The 20,145-nt window shown below is 42.6% G+C and overlaps 1 protein-coding gene across 1 annotated transcript; it reads left to right on the top strand.

The window, feature by feature from the left end:
- The first annotated feature begins 221 nt into the window (after positions 1-221).
- On the top strand, positions 222-19,142 carry LOC142963164 (matrix-remodeling-associated protein 5). Its single transcript, XM_076103879.1, has 16 exons — positions 222-308; positions 918-1,054; positions 5,323-5,452; positions 5,969-6,207; positions 6,573-6,724; positions 7,845-11,006; positions 11,223-11,494; positions 12,356-12,614; positions 12,732-12,932; positions 13,155-13,673; positions 13,798-13,969; positions 14,483-14,749; positions 14,848-14,974; positions 15,292-15,372; positions 16,159-17,305; positions 18,188-19,142. The coding sequence occupies exons 1-16, from the start codon at positions 222-224 to the stop codon at positions 18,739-18,741; spliced, it is 7,506 nt and encodes a 2,501-aa protein (XP_075959994.1). The 3' UTR covers positions 18,742-19,142.
- Positions 19,143-20,145: the final 1,003 nt, after the last annotated feature.

The following is a 20,145-nucleotide window of genomic DNA, read 5'->3' as shown; positions in this document are numbered from 1 at the left end:
AAACCGTTGTATGAGGATACGTAGCAATATGCCAATAGTACTACACTGAGTCACCAGTTTAACAGGTACACTAGCACAAGATACAATCCACTACCGCAGCCATGCAATAAATCATATCTATGTTTATAATGTTTGGCGTTTGTTGAAATCCATGCATCTAAATCGATCATTCCTTCCTGCAGGTGTATTAATGGCGTAAGCAGTCAGGCAGCCGTCCGGTCATGGCGCTGTGGTGGTGCGCCAACGTCTTCTGCAGGTTGGCTGCAGCGTGGTTTCCCCTGCTCTTCTCATCACTGCTATGGCAAACGGTAAATCTGCATCGCAGAAGCTCCCAACGTCTTATAAAAACCAGTGGTTTGAATCAGAAGAGCTTGACTGAAAAACAAGTGACTTAGTTTCCCTGGCGGTGAAGACAATCTGAAAATGACGTTGCGCCGTCGGTGTTGATTCATAGGGAAACCAATCAGTTTCCAATCAAACGTTTGCTAAAGTTATGAAGCTGACGTAGGGTGAAAAACACAAACCCAAGGATAGGTATGTGACTAAAGTATACATTTCCTAAAACCACACTTTTTTGGAAGGAAATCTTGAATTTATCATGATGGAATTGGGCAAAGGAGGGCACAATGTTAATACACCTGGTCTATTTGATACAAGCCCCAAGTCGATTTCCTCCCCTTAGTATTGATTCCTTTCCAAACTGTCAGTTGCTATACAGGTCTGAACTCATCCATTTGCTTCTCCCTCTCTTATCTCATCCTGTCTGAATCTCTGATTTTGCCTCTGCTGCTCACTGCTTTCTCATACCTCCTTTATCATACCTTCCCACGTTTACTCTCTCTCTTTTTTATTTTATCCCCTAACCTTCTTAATCTGTTTGCTGTCTGTCCTTAACTTTACTCTCAACTCTACTGTAGATCTCCCCCGTACATGCCATTGCACCCTGCCCACGGAGCTGCAGCTGTCCAGGCATTAAAGAGGTCCACTGTACGTTCAGACACCTCACCACCGTACCAAAAATCTTCCCTAAAGACACAGAGAGGCTCAACCTCGGGTAAGACTCGATCGCTGTGCACAAACACACACACACGGCAGCGTTGAGACGTTGTTGTGAATGGCAGCCCGTGGGGGAAGAAACCCAAACACTCTGCAGGAAGTAGTGTGGAATGTGGAGTCGGTGATTTGTCAGAGGAGTGTTGGCTTTAGCTCACAAACACCGCCTCTAAAAACTTGCAAACCAATATGCTGAGGCAAGGGCTTTTCGGCTGTCCAGGATGAGATCACTTTCTTTCATGCCTTAGAGGAGCTACTCTCTTGCTTTAGCTGGTGGGATCATTATCCGTATCGCTGCTTGCCATCGGTTGATATGCCAACAGTCCTTAGGAACAAAAGAAGCCAGTTTTACACCAAAGAGAGCAGTCTCATCACTTCACTTCCGCACGCAGGCCATGGTGCATTTATTTTTTTCCACATCTGCTTTAAACCCAAAAGATAAGGGCTTAGCACCAGCATGAGGTGCTGAACTGACTCCAGCGGGGACAAATCACTTCCATGTGGACGGAGCTTTCACTGCCCTCCAGCACAGCGTAGAAATAGCCCAGCAACTGTTTTGTATGCAACAAACTGCCGTGTCTAATAATTGGCTCCCAAACGATCCATATTTACATGGCAAACCACATGGCAGGCAGGAGCCAGAGCCACACCTTTGTTCACGGGAGGCTCTCCATTTGCATGTGGAGGCTCTGTTGTGGGAACAGCTGTCACTGGATTGCATGTGCATTCCATTTGTGCTTTAACTTACAGCAATAGAGAATTCTTGCTTTTGTTTTATGGATCAGATCTAACCATTGTAAAGACATATTGCAGGGTGGAAGCATCCCAAAAAACACATATGGCACACATGAACAGACACATGGAATATAACATATCATTGCACCACGTAACAATCAGAAAGTCATAAAAATGGACGCGACACGATTCCCACATGGCAGCAACAATAAGTGAGAGGCTGATGCTATGTCTCTGACTTCCTCAATTGACCAATCCCTACCAATGACCTAACAGCAACTGTCCAACCATATCTTAGGGTGCTTTCACAACTAACCTGTTTGGTTCGGTTAAAATGAACTCAGGTCCATTTGCCTGGTTAGTATGGTTAACGTAAGCTGCAAACATTAGCATATCCAGCTAACTAGCTTACTATCTACAGTAGTGAATTAACACAGTTACTTCCAAAGCCAAGGAGCATTTGATGCTATGTATTTCCGCACTGTGTGGGAGCTAGTCCAGGATGCTAATATATATAAGTGTAGGGTAGTGTTAGCAGCTCTGTTTTTCTCTTTATTACATTTTGAGAAGTTTACACTCCAGCAAGCCCAGCCAAGCTTGTTACCCGAGATAGCATTGCACCAAACATATTTAGACGTAATCCTAAAAGTCTTTTCTCTTGTAACATCAGTTAAACATCATATTTTAAATAAAAACAAGAAAGCATAAATGTAACCTGCATCTTAATTATCCAAGTATGTACATTTAGCAACCAAACAGTGTTAGATTAGAATGGAATACACGTCTGAATTTAGCATAGTTCTTGGACTGCAATGTTGAGTTGGTTAGTATCAGTTTCTTTTTCTTTATCACAAACAAGTGAGGATGCAGCATTGTTACATCGGACAATATCATATTTGTAGCCATCAAGTGCATATTTGATACAAATAATTCTTGTTTTTGAACGAATCAGCTGGAAATATTAAGAAGTCAGTCAATGATAGCGTTTTGAACCAACTTATGGAGCTAACGTTAGCTTGTTTAGCTAGCTTGTTCCAGCTGCCAGTGACCGCAAACAGCAGTTAGAAATGAGTTTATCTATTTGTCTATCTTTGACTGAAATAAAGGACCTATTGTTTCAAAATTTCCAAAAAGTTTGAGTCACCGTCATTACAGTAAACAGCATTTGTGCCGCGTGAGAACTGACAGCTTGACAGGCGTAGCAACCGATTTGTATCGGTCAATTGATTGTGTTCAGTTTACCACTTATGCTGCTAGTAGATTGTTTGATGTTGCACTTTTGCATACTCTATTCTGATTCTCTATTGATTCCTGATTTGTGTTCTTTGTGTGGGGTAGAAGGCAGTGTCTGTTACGACGGGAATAAAGGGAATTTCTCAAGGACAATTCGGCAGAGCAGACATTTGGAGGGTGACCAAACCTTTAGGGAGCTAACAGATCTGACTTTCTAAACACTAGACCACCCTGCAAACTGGGGACTGCAGACCAGGGGGATTTAGTCCCTAATGCAAAACTGTTGGTATATGTTCACACCAGGCATGCTTACATTGTTTTATTTACACTCCAGGCCTGGTTTAGTTTAGTTCCTTTAGTTCAAAAGGACATTGCTCAAATAAATGCAGGCGTCCATCCTCTTTCTAAGGATCTTCTGCATTCAGTGAGTGGCGTGGAGGATGGTATGGACCACCTAAGCACCTGGCATAGTGACAATGGGGCTTAAGATTCAGCTCATTTTCCCAAGTACTCTGTCATGATGCAGTAATGATACATTATGGGAAACAGTACATACAAGTCTGCCATGATTTATGCTGGAATCCAATAAACTTCCTCCAGGGATCTCGAGATCTGTCGCAATGGGTTCACTGAGAATTAAGACCTGCTGAAACTTACAATTTACATACAAAAGTGCAACAAAAGAAACTGGACTGAGAACTATATAGTGAAGGTACAGTTAAACAACAGTACAGTTAAACCTAAAATACTGCAAGTAACATACAGTAGGGCCTTATGATTTATGCGATGTAGAAAACATGGAAGGAATCTTGCAATTTGATAATAAAAATGGAATCAGCTGTAAAACATGGAATGCTGTGGAGTTTGCCGCAATTTATAAAAATCAAGGCTTAACCGACTATTATAAGCGTTTCTTTCACAGCACCTAAGCTGAATAAACTATGGAGCCATGTTTTGGTTTAATTTACAGCCATACTGCTTCTCTTCTCTGCTCGCTGTACTTGTGTTTCATTTTCTTATGAACTGTTAAATTTGTATTCATCCACCAAATTAAATTAGACACATTTTTCTGATGAAGAAATGTGTTTACTACAGAATTCTGAAAAATCAAAACTGCAAACACTCCTGTGTACCGAAGAAATGCAACACTTTTCATTATGGTATGAGTGCAAAACACTTTGAACGGGTTTAAAGTTCAGTTCCCAATGGGAAAACCCACACTAGAAATATGTGCATTGTGGAAAGGCACTCTGGATGAAAGTGACCACTAGATGATATACTGTGAGTTGGCTGTTTTATTGATGGCAGCGGAAAAACGCAGAATCCCCCATATGTGTTCAATTGGGTAGGGATAACTGCAAACAGGGAATGCTGTGTGTTTTAGAGTCTAATAACTCACTTCAGGATAGTAGACTCTGAAAGACAATGTGCTGTGCTGATCCCTGTTGTTGAAAGGCCTGACAAACTCAAATACTGGAATCTGTCAAATGCTGTGGGCCTCTGCCAATAGTCAACGTGTTCTGTTGTGTTCCTTTATTGAAAAATGGCTTTGGCTCTGGCTTCTACTGTTCTATACTGCACTTGGCAATCAGTCTGACTCTTTGTCAGATGTAATGTGCTGAAACCTAAAGACTCAAAGAAAGGCTCTTTGTATTTTGACTGCCGATACATAGACCCCTTGGGCAAAACTAATATAAAAATACTGAATTTCTAAACGTATCCCATGTCTAATGTGCAATTACAGTGTTGTTGGTCAGACTACGTAAACCAAGACCATGACCAGAGTGTATCAATACTGAGACAAAACCAAGGCTCTGAGGGGATGAGACACAGTTAAGACCATGACCAGAGTGTATCGTGTATTTTGTGTGCAATTTAGTGATATCCCCACAGTCGTGGTCTTGACTGGTCTTGAAATAAAGTCATCTTTGTCTTAGACCAAGATAAGACCAAGTTAAAATGTGTTTGATTCCGAGACAACATCCAGATCTACATCACGTAGTCTTGTGACCAAGACCGATCTCGAATTATACAACACTGGTGCATCTGTGCTTGGTGTGTGTTTCCTCTGACAAATGATGAAATAACTGTGGTTCAAAGGTTGACTGAGATGTCTCTGTGATCCCTCTTTCCATCCATTCTTTACAGCTATCTTTCCCCCCTTTCTTTTGAAAGATCAGACACACATGCACGCACCGATTGTTAACTGATATTAGTTTCCTATCCCTCTGACTCCCCTCATGACCCTCAACTACTCTTTCATCGCAGTAACCGGTCCTGTTTCTTTTCTCCCTCTAACAGTTATAACAGCCTGACGGAGGTGGCGGGGTCAGAATTCAGGTCACTACGGCAACTGGAAATGCTCATGTTGCATGGCAACGACATTAGCTCAGTCCACCCTGGGGCATTTTACAGCCTGAGATCACTACAGGTAGAGTTTGTGTGTGTATGTGTGTGTGTGTGTGTGTGTGTGTGTGTCTTGTTATTTCAACTACAATAACAACACTTAACTTCTCTAAGCACCTTTCAAAAAAAAGTAATCACAATCACCTTTTTAGTAACACAATATGAAACTGAAGACGATTGAATCTATTCGACAGGGTTGTTCATGCGGCCAAAGTGCTGCCTTCCCTGCAGCTCTGCATATTTATTAGGCACTTTTAGCTCATTGTTTCCTGGGGCAGCCATTTCCAACAAAACTAGCTGAGACAAGCCTTCCTTCATACACTTCCTATCACGCATGAAAAAGACACAAAACAAGCAAGAAGCTGAATATATCTGAAAGCATCTATCAAGCTAAATATGACAAAAAGAATTGTCAGCCGTTGATGGAATATGGACTTCTGTTAGTCACATACCTTCTGTCCCATCTCCAATTATCAAACCCCTAGCCTGCTAATTGCTTAAATAGTTTTAATAAATGTCAGTATAACTCTTTTTTCCCCAGATCTTGAAGTTGAGTTACAACAAGCTAAAATCGGTGAACCCGGGTCTGTTTGAGGGCCTTGCTGGTTTGATCCGCCTTCATCTGGACCACAACCTCATTGACTTTATAGAGCCATACTCCTTCTCTGGCCTGAGCTCCCTGAAACTCCTGCAGCTGGAGGGGAACCTTCTCAAAGAGATCCACCCTCATACCTTCATAACGGTGTCACTACTAGGAAGCTTTTGGACCTCTGGACTCAAGTAAGAAGCAGAAAGGCGGGAGATGTTTCTCTTAATTTTTGAAAATTGAAGCATCTTTTCAAAACTGTTAAGGGTCATATAAATTGTACTTGGGAAATAGTACTACTTTTGGAGTATCTATTTATATTTGTTTGATGATAGAGTGTAAATTAAATTAATGGAGTTTGCATGTTCCCTCCAGTTAAAAGACGCAGATTCCCCAAATTGCTTACAGGTATAAAGTTGCTATACCTGCACCTCATACCTTATGGATACTCCAGTATATTTCTTTCCCTCCCTATTGCACGTTGCATGCAAGAATAGACATCATCCTCCTGTCACCCTGCAGACCAGTGAGTGAATACAATTATATGTTTTTGTTTCAGACACTTACATCTGTCGGACAATCTGTTGGAGCAGCTTCCTGCCGCAGTGCTGAAGACAGCTCCCCGGCTTGAGATCCTCTCTCTACACGGTAATCCCTGGGCCTGTGACTGTCAGCTCCACTGGTTGATAGAATGGAGCTCCACACATGAAGGTAAGGACGCATGAATGATTAGTCAAATCTTTTTTTTCTCACATCGGAAAACTGCTCCTTACTTCTTCACTTCTGTGGTGCCAAAAAGTTTAATCTTAAAGCTGCTTTAATCAATTAGTTTAGCCACCTGGGGGAAGGAGATCCAGCAGAAAACGTCCACATGTTATGACCTTATCAAGTTTATAAAGTCATTTGGACTTAAATTTGCCTTTCAGCTCAGCTCCACCAACTCCTGAGAAAAATATGTTAGCTTGTTAGCAAAGTGTTAATTATTTACACATCCAGCAGTTCGGGAGCAACATGCCTCTGACTACCTGGCAAATGTGAGTCCAATATTCTCTCTTTTAACTCTGTTTTCGGTGTCCACCAACTCCTGAAGTAAATGTCTGGCTTCTTAGCTCCTAAACGCTCCACTGTGTTCACCAGCCAGTCACGAACTGTGTCTGTCTGCTATTTGGTGCTGAGCAGAAAGTGTACCATGTGTTTTTAGAGCTTTCTCACTAAAAACAGCTGCCTGCTAAAGCTAAAAACAAATAATTGTGCATGTCTGCCTTCTAACTCTAACATTTGTAGGACACAGCTTCCCTCAATATATTGACTGTATTTGAGCCACATGCAGTTTTCTTTATCCGTCTTTCTCATTCAATATTTTTCATTACGCATGTGCTTTGTCACATTTGTTGTTGCTTAGTTACAGTTTTGTGAATAGCCTTTAACCAGTCCCACATACTAGCTGTTTGTATCAACAGAACATTTGACATATCGTTTTTTTTTACGGCCATTTTCATCTGAAAATGGGGTTCTGTGACTGCCAGAACTTTATTAGTGGATGCACTAACCTTCACTGAACTGAAAACTCATGAAGGGATCATATTGTATCCACATTGTTCCAAACCCTTATAATGCCAGATTCATGTTTTATTTTTCACCTTTTTCCCCTCTTTACTTATCTCCCATCTTAATTCATTCCTTAATTTTTCCCTTGCCCTGTCTTTACCTACAACCGCCCCTTCCCTCTCAACTTTTCCCCTCCTTTGACTTTCCCTTCCAATTCCTCAGATGTTTTTCCATCATGCCTTATAATCCTGCCTTTTTTATCTTTCCCCCCTCTTTCTACCAGGCGTTATAAAATGCAAGAAGGAACGTGGCTCCAGTGAAACTTGCCCCCAGTGCTCCTCTCCTCAACCCCTGAATGAGACCCATTTGCTAGGACTGACTCCAGCCAAGCTTACTTGTGAGCGGCCAGCTCTTCGCTCGGCCCTCAAACAGTGGGACAATCCTGTGTGGGCTGAATCTGAATCAGAGCCTGACCTTCCGTACACCCGTGACTTTGAGAAGCCTTTAGGCCATCTGACCGTCGTTCTCTCTGACAGCCATGGAAACAGTGCTCACGTGGCGTGTGATGTGCGACAACCCGGAGACAGTTCACCCATGACTTGGACAGTAAATCCACAGTCACCTGGCGAGTTATCCGTCAATGTATCACTAGTGACTGTCCTCGAGTGTGAAATTGATCGGGAGCAGTTGCAAAATCTATGGCAATTGGTCGCATATTACTATGAAAGCCCTGCTATCTTGGAGAGAGGTCAGCTGAGAGGAAATGCAAGCAGAGTAACCTATCAATATGTCCAAGCCGTAAATGAAAATTCCCCATATTTCACTGAATTAAAAGGGTACTTGGTAGCAGAACCCTCATGGCTGCTCCAACCCAGAGTCACTTTGAGGCTCAACAGACCGCAGACAACAACCAAGAAACTGGTGATGGATTTCACTACTGTAATTACCAAGCACATCAACAGCCATAGAGGATCGGAAGATGACAATGACCTAGCCATGTCCTGGGCTCTAATTCGCAGAGGGACAGCAGGACGGGTTCAGACTGCTCTTGAAGGTTCGAAGGTTAATTTGGAGTGCAGTGTTGTCACTTCAGATCCGGAGATGAAAGTGGAGTGGATGCTTACAGATTTGTCCATTGTGGAAGACGCAACTGACAAAATTGAAATTTCTGAAAGAGGAGAACTTGTGATTTTGAATGCCACACAGTCAGACTCAGGCCTTTACCATTGTATGGTGAGGACCAAAGCCGGTGTGGACTTGATACCTCTGAGACTCACCATCAAAGAACTCTCACTCAGCCCAACAGCTTTCAATGGTCAGAAAATTGTAGTTGAAAAGGGACACTCTTTTTTTCTCCAGTGTGAGGTGATCTCAGTCCAGCCCAGTCAAACTATGTGGTACCTACCCAAAAACCAAATTCTTCTTCCAACGCAACAGACAAGACGGACAGAAGTGATGGAAAATGGAACTTTGGTGGTAAGGAGATTGACACAGGAAGATGCAGGGGAATACACCTGCCTGGCCTCAAATCTGTATGGAGTTGACATGATATCACACCTGGTGGAAGTTACAGGAGGAGAAAAGTCCTCTGATACATCCAAAGTGCAGACTGCGGAAGAGCAGCAGATTTTGCCATTTGGCGTTGAGGAAGGAGAGGGTTCTGGGGGAGATTACCAGGAAATTATACGTCCTTTTGCTACGCAGTTCCCTAAGAAGGTAGGAACTCGACAAAGGAATCATAATGGGTTTTCAAAGAGGATAAGAATTAAAGATTCAAAGAGAAAACCCAATAAATCTGTGAAAGAATTAGATCCAAATCGTTGGGCAGAGATATTGGCTAAAGCTAATGCTAAACCAAGTGTTGCTCTGCCCACAGAGCAGTCACTTCCAGAACCCAGCACTGTAACTATCCAAACAAGTACATCCAAACCCACTACGACAACTGCTACAACAATTTCCACTAATGCTAACAACTTACACCCTACTACTACCCCTCCTGATATCAGGATACAGACAACTTTTTTCCCCATCAACACAAAAGCTAAGACTGAAGCCTACTCTACAGAGAAAAAAGGGGATGACTCTGAGACATCGGAAAGTCAGCCAGAGGTTTTCCAACTTCCGCCTCCCAGAAGTATTGAACCAACCCCCCACCATGTTGGTGGGATGGCAGAAAAAGTCGAAACAGTCACAGACTTTCCTGCTGTTGGAACTCATCAGCCAGTCGATCAGTCAGAAATTAAGCACTCTGGAGAGGGGAGAAGGAACAACATCCTCATTCCTGGTCATACAAACAGAAGAAGGCCTCCTTATAGGCGTAGAAAGCCCCCAATGAGAAGAGTCCGTCCACACGGACACCCCTTTTACAATTCATCAAACAAGCCCCAAACAACAGTTCCCCCAACAACAACCATCAGACCAACAACACCAACACCAACAACTACTACAACTACTACTACGACTACTACTACTACTACTACTACGACAACAACAACAACACCTACTCCAACAACAGTGGAGAACCATGACATCTTATCTGCTGAGTATCCGACAGAGGAAGATAAAGGTGAATACTATGAAGAATATAATTACAAGGATAGTGGTAGTTTTGATGCCAAGGAAGATTTAAACAGTGAAACCCCTCATGCTACTCATGATCTTGACAGTAGGCTTACCACATTACCAGCTAAAGAGAAAGATGTAGGTAGTTCTCCACTCAATCCAAAGACGATTGTCAATTCAAAGCTCGACAGTACTCCTCATCCAACTGAAAGGCCTGTTGAAGAGAAGGAGACAGACACTGTGAAGCTTAAGGAATCTGAGAGACAGAGTGTGGAGATTAGAACGCAAACTGAAGAAAAGGGCAGAGACAATGAAGATTTTGCAGCAGAGAGTGAGAGGGAGGTAATAAGAGCAATGGAAAGGGAAGAAACACACAAAATAGACACAGAAGGCAGTGACAAAGACACAGAAGAATCAAAACAGATGTGGGTTACAGAGAGCTACAATACACAAGATAGCATCCAGTTAACCACACAAAATAGACCAAGACCTAACACTCGACCTTCACCGGAACAAAATACACCAACCCAAGCAAGAACTTCATCTACCTCACATTCAACAAGAGGCAGAGAAAAAGAACTCACACAGAAAGAGGATAAAGACGTAAACAAGCCAAAGGTGAAGCCTGAGGTCCACAGTTTCCCAGTAATGGAGCCTGTTCACCCCTGGCTCCATCAGATCAAACAGGGAGGAGGGCAAACCACTGCATCCAGGACAACACACACAAACCAAAACAGAAATATAGCAAGGCAAGGCGAAGTGAATCCGGGCAGGCATTCCCAGCCTCCTAGAGTCCCCCCGACCTCCCGCTGGCCACACCATCGTTACTACCCACTCTATCCTTCCAGGCCTGGTCAAAGGTCATTTCCTCATCCAAGGCAAGGTAAGTAATGTTGCTGTGTAATGGTTTCTTTTTGAAATACTGTTTTGAAAAAAGGTGATGACCAAATAAGAGATAGTGGATAAAGAACAAAATGAATACAGCAAATATACTATAAAAAAGGTAATATTATATTGGCCTGGTGTTATGTTATGATGAGTAACTCTAATACTGGTTGGAATGCATGTATATATATTTGATAACATTTTTGTTCTTTAGGTCCTTGGTCCCACCCTGTGCCTACGCACCGACCCTGGGCTCTCCCCCACCCCTGGGCTCAAAGCCCGGCTGTCACCAACCGACCCGAGATCACTGCAGAAACAGTGAAGCCCACACCTACACTCTCTGGAACAACAGGAAATTCCAGAGTTACACTCTCTAATCCCCATCTGTCACATCATCATCACCAACAACAAAATCATCATATGGATGGCAGGACCCAAACCAGAGACCAACTGTTTCTATCAAGGTTGAGGAACAGATACAGACAGGTATGAAAAAAGGTTGGTTTTAGAGGTGTGCAGCCTGCAGGCAATCTTATTGTGCATAATCTTCACAAAGTGCTTTGAAAACACAAAGTGAGTGAGCAACATTTAGCTTTGTTCGCAACACACCCCTTGAACGCAGACTGGCCAATCATAGCGTAGTATCAGCCCGCTCTGACCAAGGTCTGACAACTAACCCGCTGTGCTCCACAGAGAGTACCCGGAGAGTTTGGAAGGAGATATATGTTTCTTGAATGTAACTTTTTGAATGTAACTTTTCTACGTAAAAACCTGTGGAGCTAACATTAGCAGAGTACGTTAGTACATCATTAACTAGAGTTAGCACTATGCTACACTAGCTGCTGAAGGTATACTGAATGTATACGAATGCTGTTTTTGCTTTTTAATGTTGGTTACAGTGAAGTAGGGCCTACCCGCCTTTACAGGAAAAGTGTTGTTCCTTAATTACATTGTCTTTTGCCTCGATCGCCATGTGATGTGGTGGTCCATGTTTACATTGTGATATGCAGACTTTAGCTTCTATCTTTATCTTTTGAACTTGTTTTCACTGCTGAATCAGTTTGACATCCTGGATGTACCCTTCAAACGAATATTGTAGAGCCTTCTGTCTGAAATCGCTTAATAGTTTTTTCCAAAAATGAATTAATATTTATGCAGGGAGTGCAGTTAATGACAGTGTGGGCTCCATGGTAGCTCTGACAGCTTAACGGCGCAGCAGCGGGGCCGGGGCTTACCAAGGGTCAATTGCTAATGATGGCGATGATGATGAACCAGCTCTCAGAGATGGGATTTAGTTTCAGGTAAATGGGTTAGTACTATACTAATTGATCCTTTTTATTTTTCCAGGCGCAGCTCGAACGCATCGCTCAGTTAGGGAGGATGGTGACTCCCAAACCTCGCATTAGCTACCACAATCCATCCCCCATCACACCTAAACCCAACCCTCCATCTCTACATAGACCCTACAACCCTAAACCACCAGCACCCACTGCTTCTTACACTTACAAGCTGCAACCTCTGAACCCTGCTAAACCTTCATCATCACCATTCTTTGGTTTTCACACCACCCCTGGTGTACCGTATGGAGGTCAGTGGGGTGTTGGAGGTATGAACACTTTTAAAAATATATAGGTAATGTATTCATAATGAAAAATGAGGAATATATTTTAACATATTTCATTCAGTAATGATATTATTTTTGGTCTTAAATGCGTCTTTGTAGCAGGAAGAATCAGCTCTCGGTGGGCCACAGCTGCACCTCCTTTCCCATGGGTGTTGGGAGTTGGAAGTGGTGGGCTGAAGGCCCGTATTACCACAGTGACCACAGCTAGTGTGTCAGTACTGGCAGAGAGTGATGTGTTCCTGCACTGCAAAGCAACAGGGAATCCTGAACCCAATATTGCATGGACCAAAGTCTCCACAGGTAAGGGAGAGAGAAGTCAAAAGAAAATCTAAGCTTCTAGCTCGTTCTTCTCACTGGCCCTGGGTCAGATCTGCCTGCTGCTGTGTCTATTTAGATACTATCACTGGGGAACGCCAGAGACAGACATTTTCAAATATGGCATACTCAGTCATGAGAATCATGATCCAGAATTCAAATCTCTCTTTCATCATTGCTTCTTTATCCTTTCTGCACTCCTCTCAGGTGCCACCATCGCAGCAGACACCAAGCATGGCCCCCGTTTTGAAGTCTTCAAAAATGGAACGTTTGTCATTAAAAACATCCAGCTCCAGGATAGAGGCCAGTACCTCTGCACGGCCCAGAACAGCTTTGGATCAGATCGCATGGTCATCACCTTAGCTGTCCAGACTGAGGCACCAAAGATCCGGCCACCCAAGTCTACAGAGATAGCAGTCTACTTTGGGAAAAGTGTGACTCTTGACTGCCTTGCTTCGGGTAAACCACCTGCCCAGATTTCCTGGATTCTTCCGGACAGGACATTTGTGCGTGAAGTCGGGACTGTTCCCACGCCCCTTTCTCCGATGTCTCTGCTTCAAAATGGAACCCTGCAAATGCACTCTCTCAATTTCTCCAGCAAAGGGGACTATAAATGTATCGCAAGCAATGCAGCAGGTGCCGATACAATCACTTATCATCTCCATGTGGCCGCTCTGCCGCCTAGCATCAGTGAAGGAGCAACGGATACTGTGATCATTCAGCCAGGTATAGTACAGAACTTTAACATCCCTTAACTTCCCATTACAGAAAGTTTGTCTCATGATGTGGCTGTTACTAAAAGACAATCAAAAGTTTGTCATCTAAACTAAAAGAAATCACATTTAACCAGGCAGGAGTGTGTATGTTCACTGCTCTGTGAAGGGCGAACCGGTGCCTGCTCTGAAATGGACGCTCCCGGGAGGCGGCCATGTAAAACCGTCACAGTTTCTTGGACGCAGGCTGTTTGTCTTCCCCAATGGGACGCTGTATGTGAAGAATGTTTCACCAGCTGATGCTGGGAGGTGAGATGTGCATTTCTTTTAGTCTATTCATGATTCAGTCTTTCTGGTCAAATGTCTGGTTGAATATGTGTACTGTTTCATAAGATATGGTTCCTGGTTTTAGTTGACCTCCTTGGCTGAATCCGAATGTGTTCTTAATCACCTAATCTATTCAAATAATCCTCTCAATTTAGGTCTGATTTCCCTCTGAAGCTTTATGGGTTATGGTTAGCCCAATGCTTTGGTTTTTGACCAAATGGCATTCTCATCAACCTCACAAAGCTGCATTATTGTAATTAGAACCTACCAAGTGTACATTTTTTACTTCTGACTTTGAATGCCATGCAGGAATACCTAAGGACAGTAGAAGTTTTGTTCACTGCATTTAAAGTCAGAAGTTGTGTACCGTTATACAAAGCCCAGTATTCCTGTCCCAAGCAATACAAATGAATAATTCAACTCAAAGTTATCAGGCCATTATTCTTCTCTGACTATTGCTCTGAGCTCACCAGGCTGCTGTCAATCCTCCCACAGGTATGAGTGTTTGACCACTAATGCTGTAGGTATGGCCAAAAGAACTGTCCAGCTGGAGGTGAGGGCAGATTCCCTCTCCTTCTCCCGCCAGCCTCCTCCTCCTCTCCCCATCCCTCCAACCCAACGCCATGGTGTGCCATCCCAACATCACTCTGTCTCAGCTATGTATGGTTCTGCTGTGTACCTGCACTGTCCAGAGTCCACTGGATCCACAAGAGGGACCATCTGGCAGCTACCCTCCAAGACCATCATGGAACATCGATACAGGTTACTTACTTTTGTGAATCATCACAATACTGACCATCTTATAAATACATTAAAATATTTTATTTTCCATTAAACTTCTCTCCTCCATCTGCCTGCAGTCCGGAGAGACCAATTAAAGTTTTCCATAACGGGACTCTGAGGATACTTCAGCTGACAGAGCTGGATGGTGGAAATTATCTGTGTGTCTTTCAGCGGCCCAATGGGGAAGACATGGAGCTCTTCCAGGTATGAACAGGGCAGGCTTCAGCCAGGTTCATTTTGCTGCCACCTCTTTTCCATTAGCCTTTGTTTCTTTTTTTCTTTTTTCATTAAGAATCCCTTCCTTGTTAATGAGTGTCAAAGTCAAACTAAAAATGTCTAACATGTCAAGAATCAAAGATGTGGTCCGTCCTCAATTAAGAAATGGATGTTATTTCTATGTACTATATGTGCTGGCAAAAGCTGTAACAGTGTGTCATTCAATGATCAATACTCTACTCTCGCTGTATTTTCCATGTATTTTCTCATATTTATTCACATAATCATGTATTCACTTCAATCAGGTGGAGGTGTTAATGACCCCTCCCAGAATTGAACACGTGAGGACTGCACAGACCAGGGTCACCTTTGGAGAAAATTTCCAGGTATTTTTGGGAGCTAGCTCAAACTTTATTTAAAGTAGGATAGACATTGTCGGGGACTTTTCCACATCACCTGTGTTTTCTAGTATACTATTTATTTTTCAACATTTTATGATTTTAGATGTAGAAATGCGTTTGATGTCATGAGAAGATATACGGGTCTCATTCCTCAAAGGCATCTTTAAGCAGTATTAATAGGAATTTTGTTTTTGGAAACTTAACAGAACAAGATTTAAACTCAATATTGACATATTAACACTTCATAATGTGTATATAGCAAAACTATTAGCAGATACAAAACATTATCATTCATTTGGAGTTTCTATCAATTCAATTAAATTTTTTTAATATAGCCCAAAATCACAAATCATAAATTTGCCTCAGAGGGCTTTACAATATGTACAACATACAACATCCTCTGTCCCAGGCCCCTCCTATCGGTACAGAGAAAAAACTCCCTAATAATGATGGACAAATTATGACTACTAATAATAACAGCAGCAGTGGATATAATAGAATAATAATGATAATAAAAGCATAGATGGTATCAGTAATAGTAATAGAAATGTGACTAATAATAATAGTAATATTTGCAGTGGGTGTCAGGCAGGGCCACAGTAGGTGGCACGACCATGGTCCCACGGCAGTCTAGGCGTATAGCAGCATATCTAGGGGCTGGTCGGATGTAATCATTTATTAAGCACCCCTTTATTTAGAAATAAGCCAAGAATCATCCTTACAGTTCATTTTGTAATTCATCCACTCATTTTCCTTTGTTTCCTTTTTCAGGTGGACTGTGTTGCAACAGGCCTCCCTGATCCAGAAGTTACTTGGAGTCTCCCAGATGGAACTTTAATCAACAACGCCCTTCAATCAGACGATAGTGGCCTTCGCAACCGCCGCTATGTTATTTTTGGCAATGGGACTTTACTTCTCCAGCAAATGGGAAAAAGAGATGAGGGTGACTACACTTGCTTTGCCAAGAACAAACTTGGCAAGGATGAAAGAAAAGTGAGCGTCAAAGTGGGGCCGAACGCTCCGAAAATTACATTGAAATCACAATCACTGGTTACAGTAAAGTTAGGAGAATCAGCTAAGATGAGCTGTCAGGCAACAGGTGAACCTACACCAAAAATCATGTGGATCTCACCCAGGAATGATGTGATATCTTTGTCATCAGACAAATTTCAGATCATGGATGATGGGATGTTAGTGGTTAAAAAAGTAATACTGGCCGACGAAGGGAAATACGCATGTGTGGCACGGAATTCTGCTGGTGATGATGTCAAAAACATGAAACTAGAAGCTCAACTCCAGGAACCCTTCATTAATGGCATGAAAGGAAGAAGCACCACAAAGGTTTTGGCTGTTTCTTACCAAACATCACTCCTAAATTGCAAAGTGGAAGGGAAACCCGAACCAAGAGTCTGGTGGGTTACTCCTTATGGTCATTCCCTCCCAACACCCTACCTGGGCGGTCGCTTCCAAGTCCACCGCAACGGGAGCTTGGAGCTGAGAGGGGTGAGAAAAACAGATGAAGGGAGGTACATTTGTCTGGCCAAAAACAATCTGGGTGAAGCCTCACTTTTGGTTGAATTAGACGTGACATCAATAGCCGAGAAACCAAGTTTTGCTGTTCCCAATATTGAAATCTTACCAATAAAGCAAGATGGTGGGGAATTGATTCTGGAGTGCTCCGCACGTGGCAAGCCGAACCCAGAGTTTGCATGGGTTCTACCCAATGGGACGATGTTAACGCCTGGTGTTAGACTCCAACGCTTCACACATCATCTGGGTAACGGAACTCTAAAGATTTCTCAACCGGTTGCAAGTGATAAGGGAGTGTACCGGTGCCTTGCAAAAAATGTGGCAGGACAAGCAGAGAAACGTTATGCGCTGGAGTCGGGCAGAAAGCCAGTGATCAGAGGATCTACAGGTATGTTTTGTCATCTCAAATTAATAAAACAGAAGTCTCCTTAGTTTGAGTGGAATGGTTGGTAAACGTATTTGTGTTTTCCCCTCGGTTTGGTTTCTTCAACACAGAGAGACATTTAAATGAACCAAAGTGCATCACTAAAAGTCACATGAAAGCATTTAATCACCTCATTGATTCGATGTGTTGGGTGGGAGCCATATACTGTATAAAATATGCAGGTAGTCTCCGTGATGTCACCCATAGGTCCACTCTTGTCACCCTTTGCCATCTTGCAAGATGTTAAGGTTTGGCCTAAGTGACCTGACAGAGGATAGCTTGCAGCTGGGTGGGTACTGTACCTGGTACAGTACCCACCTGTGACTATGCCCTCAATTATTCCCCCATACAGTTGTCATGAATGGGGATTTAGCTATAGAGACCAAAACCATGTTTTTGTATGATGCAGTAAACATGTTTATTTCTGCTGTAAAGTTGGCCATTTAACCAAGGGGGTCTATGGGGACTGACTCGCTTTTGGAGCCAGCCTCAAGAAGTCATTTGATGAACTGCATTTTTTAGCACATCCGGCTAAAAATTGGCTTCATTTCTGAGCAAGAAGGTCCTGAAGAAGGTCTTTCTTCCCAGATTCCAGAACCACTCCCAAATTCTTTTGTGAATGGACCAAGACCACTTCCTCTAATGAGTCTTGGTGTGGTTGTTTTGATCCGCACGTAAGGATGATTTCTGTGTTCAGATCTGCCCAAACGAATCGTACCGAGGGGGAAAACAAATTTAAAGTAAAAAAATCTATGGGAAATCTGGCCATATTTCTCACTTGTGATTTTTGTTGTATCAATAATTTTTGCAGGAAATGTACTTACTATTATAATTTTACTTTTCCAGGTGGTTTGAAGATCACTTACGGACTTAATCTCAACTTGCCCTGCACAGTGGATGGCTGGCCGCAGGCGTCAATCACATGGACCCTACCTAATGGTCTTGTTTTGGACAAAGCTCAAACCATTGGCCGGGTATTTTTTTTTGCCAATGGGACCCTCCAACTCAGGCAGGTCGCCACCTTCGACAAAGGAACATACATCTGTAAAGCCTCCAACTCTTTCGGCTCGTCAACACTATCCTACCCAGTTGCAGTCATGGTTTTCCCACCACGCATCACCAATACACTGACCTCAATTACAAGGGTCCACCGGGGATCACCAGTGAAGTTAAATTGTGTTGCGACTGGTATTCCTAAACCGGATATTTCGTGGACGTTGCCTGGACGCACAACGCTGGTTCCACATAACCGGTTCACAGTGCAGGGAGGGATTCACATGACAGAGGAGGGCAGTCTGGTCATACAGAACCCCATGCTCATGAACTCTGGCATTTACAAATGCAACGCTAGAAACGCACTCGGCACAGACTTTAAATCTACTTACCTACAAGTGGTCTGAGTGACAGTTACAAGTATTGTATTGGGAAAATGTCACAGCAGAAGTAGGACCGGATTTTTCCGTCAGGATTTGAATATTCTGCATAGTAAAGATACTCTGGAGAGAGACTTAAACTGTCTGACTGGCAGCTTGGCTTGAGACACCTTGCAAAGCAGTTTCCACAGAACATTGATGTTTCAAATGTTTCAAATAACGTTCACCTTTTGTGATTTTTAACTGCATTTTTTTCTTTTTTATAGTGCAAATGTTGCAGAAGTCTACATTTTGGACCTTGAAGTGTATTTTCACTTTTCAAACAGCCGTATTAACTCACTGCTCAAAGCTTTGCCTTTCTGGCCTTACCCTGTAGACACCTTTCACATTCCCCATTCGATATTATAATTTGTGAAATTTTACCTCACAGTACAATTTTACTATGACAATGCTCGTTCTGCAACGAAACAACTTAAGACTCTTAATAGATCTAAATATAATGTGTACCCCTTATATGATTATTACTGTCAATGTCCTGGTACATGGTGAATATTCAATTGCTCACATCACAAAATAGAAAAACAACCTTACAATTCATCAACAAGCAGTGATGAATAGTGGAGTGTCATAATTCTTGAACATGGGTATATCATCAAATATTCTACTCATGTGCATATAAAGTGCCATATTTCATGAACCCTTTTCTATGAGGATACAAATACCCCCCGACCCTGTTGCTGCTCTACAGTGTGTATTAGCGAATGACGTACTGTATGTATCAATGTCCTTTATTCGTGTTCATAGTGGTGGGAAAGTAATAGCTCATAATATCTACTTCGTGAGCTCAGTTGAGCGACACCGAAACAAAACGAAGGGGAACTTAACAAAAAATATGTAAGTACATAATTTATAAAAAATAAAACATAAAGCTATTTATTGTTGTCAGTCAGCTGCGTCATTTTTACTATGTAAAAGCTGCAATGGCTTGATAATTTAAATTGATTTGAAGCTTCCTTGAGGCTCAGCTGTTAAAACATGACTAATATGAGTGATTTCAATTGTTGCCCTATGCTTGGATGTAGCACACACATTTTTACATATGAAAGTGTGAAACCACAACATCGTTTGGCGTGTATGCATGCATCCAAATGTGTGTGCGTGTGTGTGTGTGTGTGTGTGTGCGTGTGTGTGTGGAAATGGTTGCTATATTTCACTGTCGGTTTGCGTTCTCCAGAATGTGAATGTCCCACTGAGCCTTGCTTCCAGACAAACAGGTCTTTGACTGAGGAAGAAGGGAGCTTTGTCAGACACAAGCGTTGGGACGATTCAACACAGCCCGAGTGTGTGTGTGTGTGTGTGTGTCTCTTTGAGAGACCGTATGTATGTCTGTGAGGAAGAGATTGTGTCTGTGTGTAAGGGATTGTTCCACAC

The sequence above is a fragment of the Anarhichas minor genome, unplaced genomic scaffold (genome assembly GCF_050575085.1).
Source record: "Anarhichas minor isolate MPS153535 unplaced genomic scaffold, ASM5057508v1 ptg000028l, whole genome shotgun sequence".
NCBI lineage: Eukaryota > Metazoa > Chordata > Actinopteri > Perciformes > Anarhichadidae > Anarhichas > Anarhichas minor.
The sequence above is the reverse complement of the archived record's forward strand: the minus strand, read 5'-3'. Positions and strand labels throughout refer to the sequence as shown.

What these genes read in the sequence shown, in the direction of transcription:
- LOC142963164 (XM_076103879.1), top strand. Translation starts at nt 222, where the DNA reads ATGGCGCTGTGGTGGTGCGCCAACGTCTTCTGCAGGTTGGCTGCAGCG. An exon ending in ATGGAGCTCCACACATGAAG is followed by an intron (nt 6,725 to 7,844) that starts GTAAGGACGCAT and finishes TCTTTCTACCAG; the next exon opens with GCGTTATAAAATGCAAGAAG. An exon ending in ATGGACCAAAGTCTCCACAG is followed by an intron (nt 12,933 to 13,154) that starts GTAAGGGAGAGA and finishes CACTCCTCTCAG; the next exon opens with GTGCCACCATCGCAGCAGAC.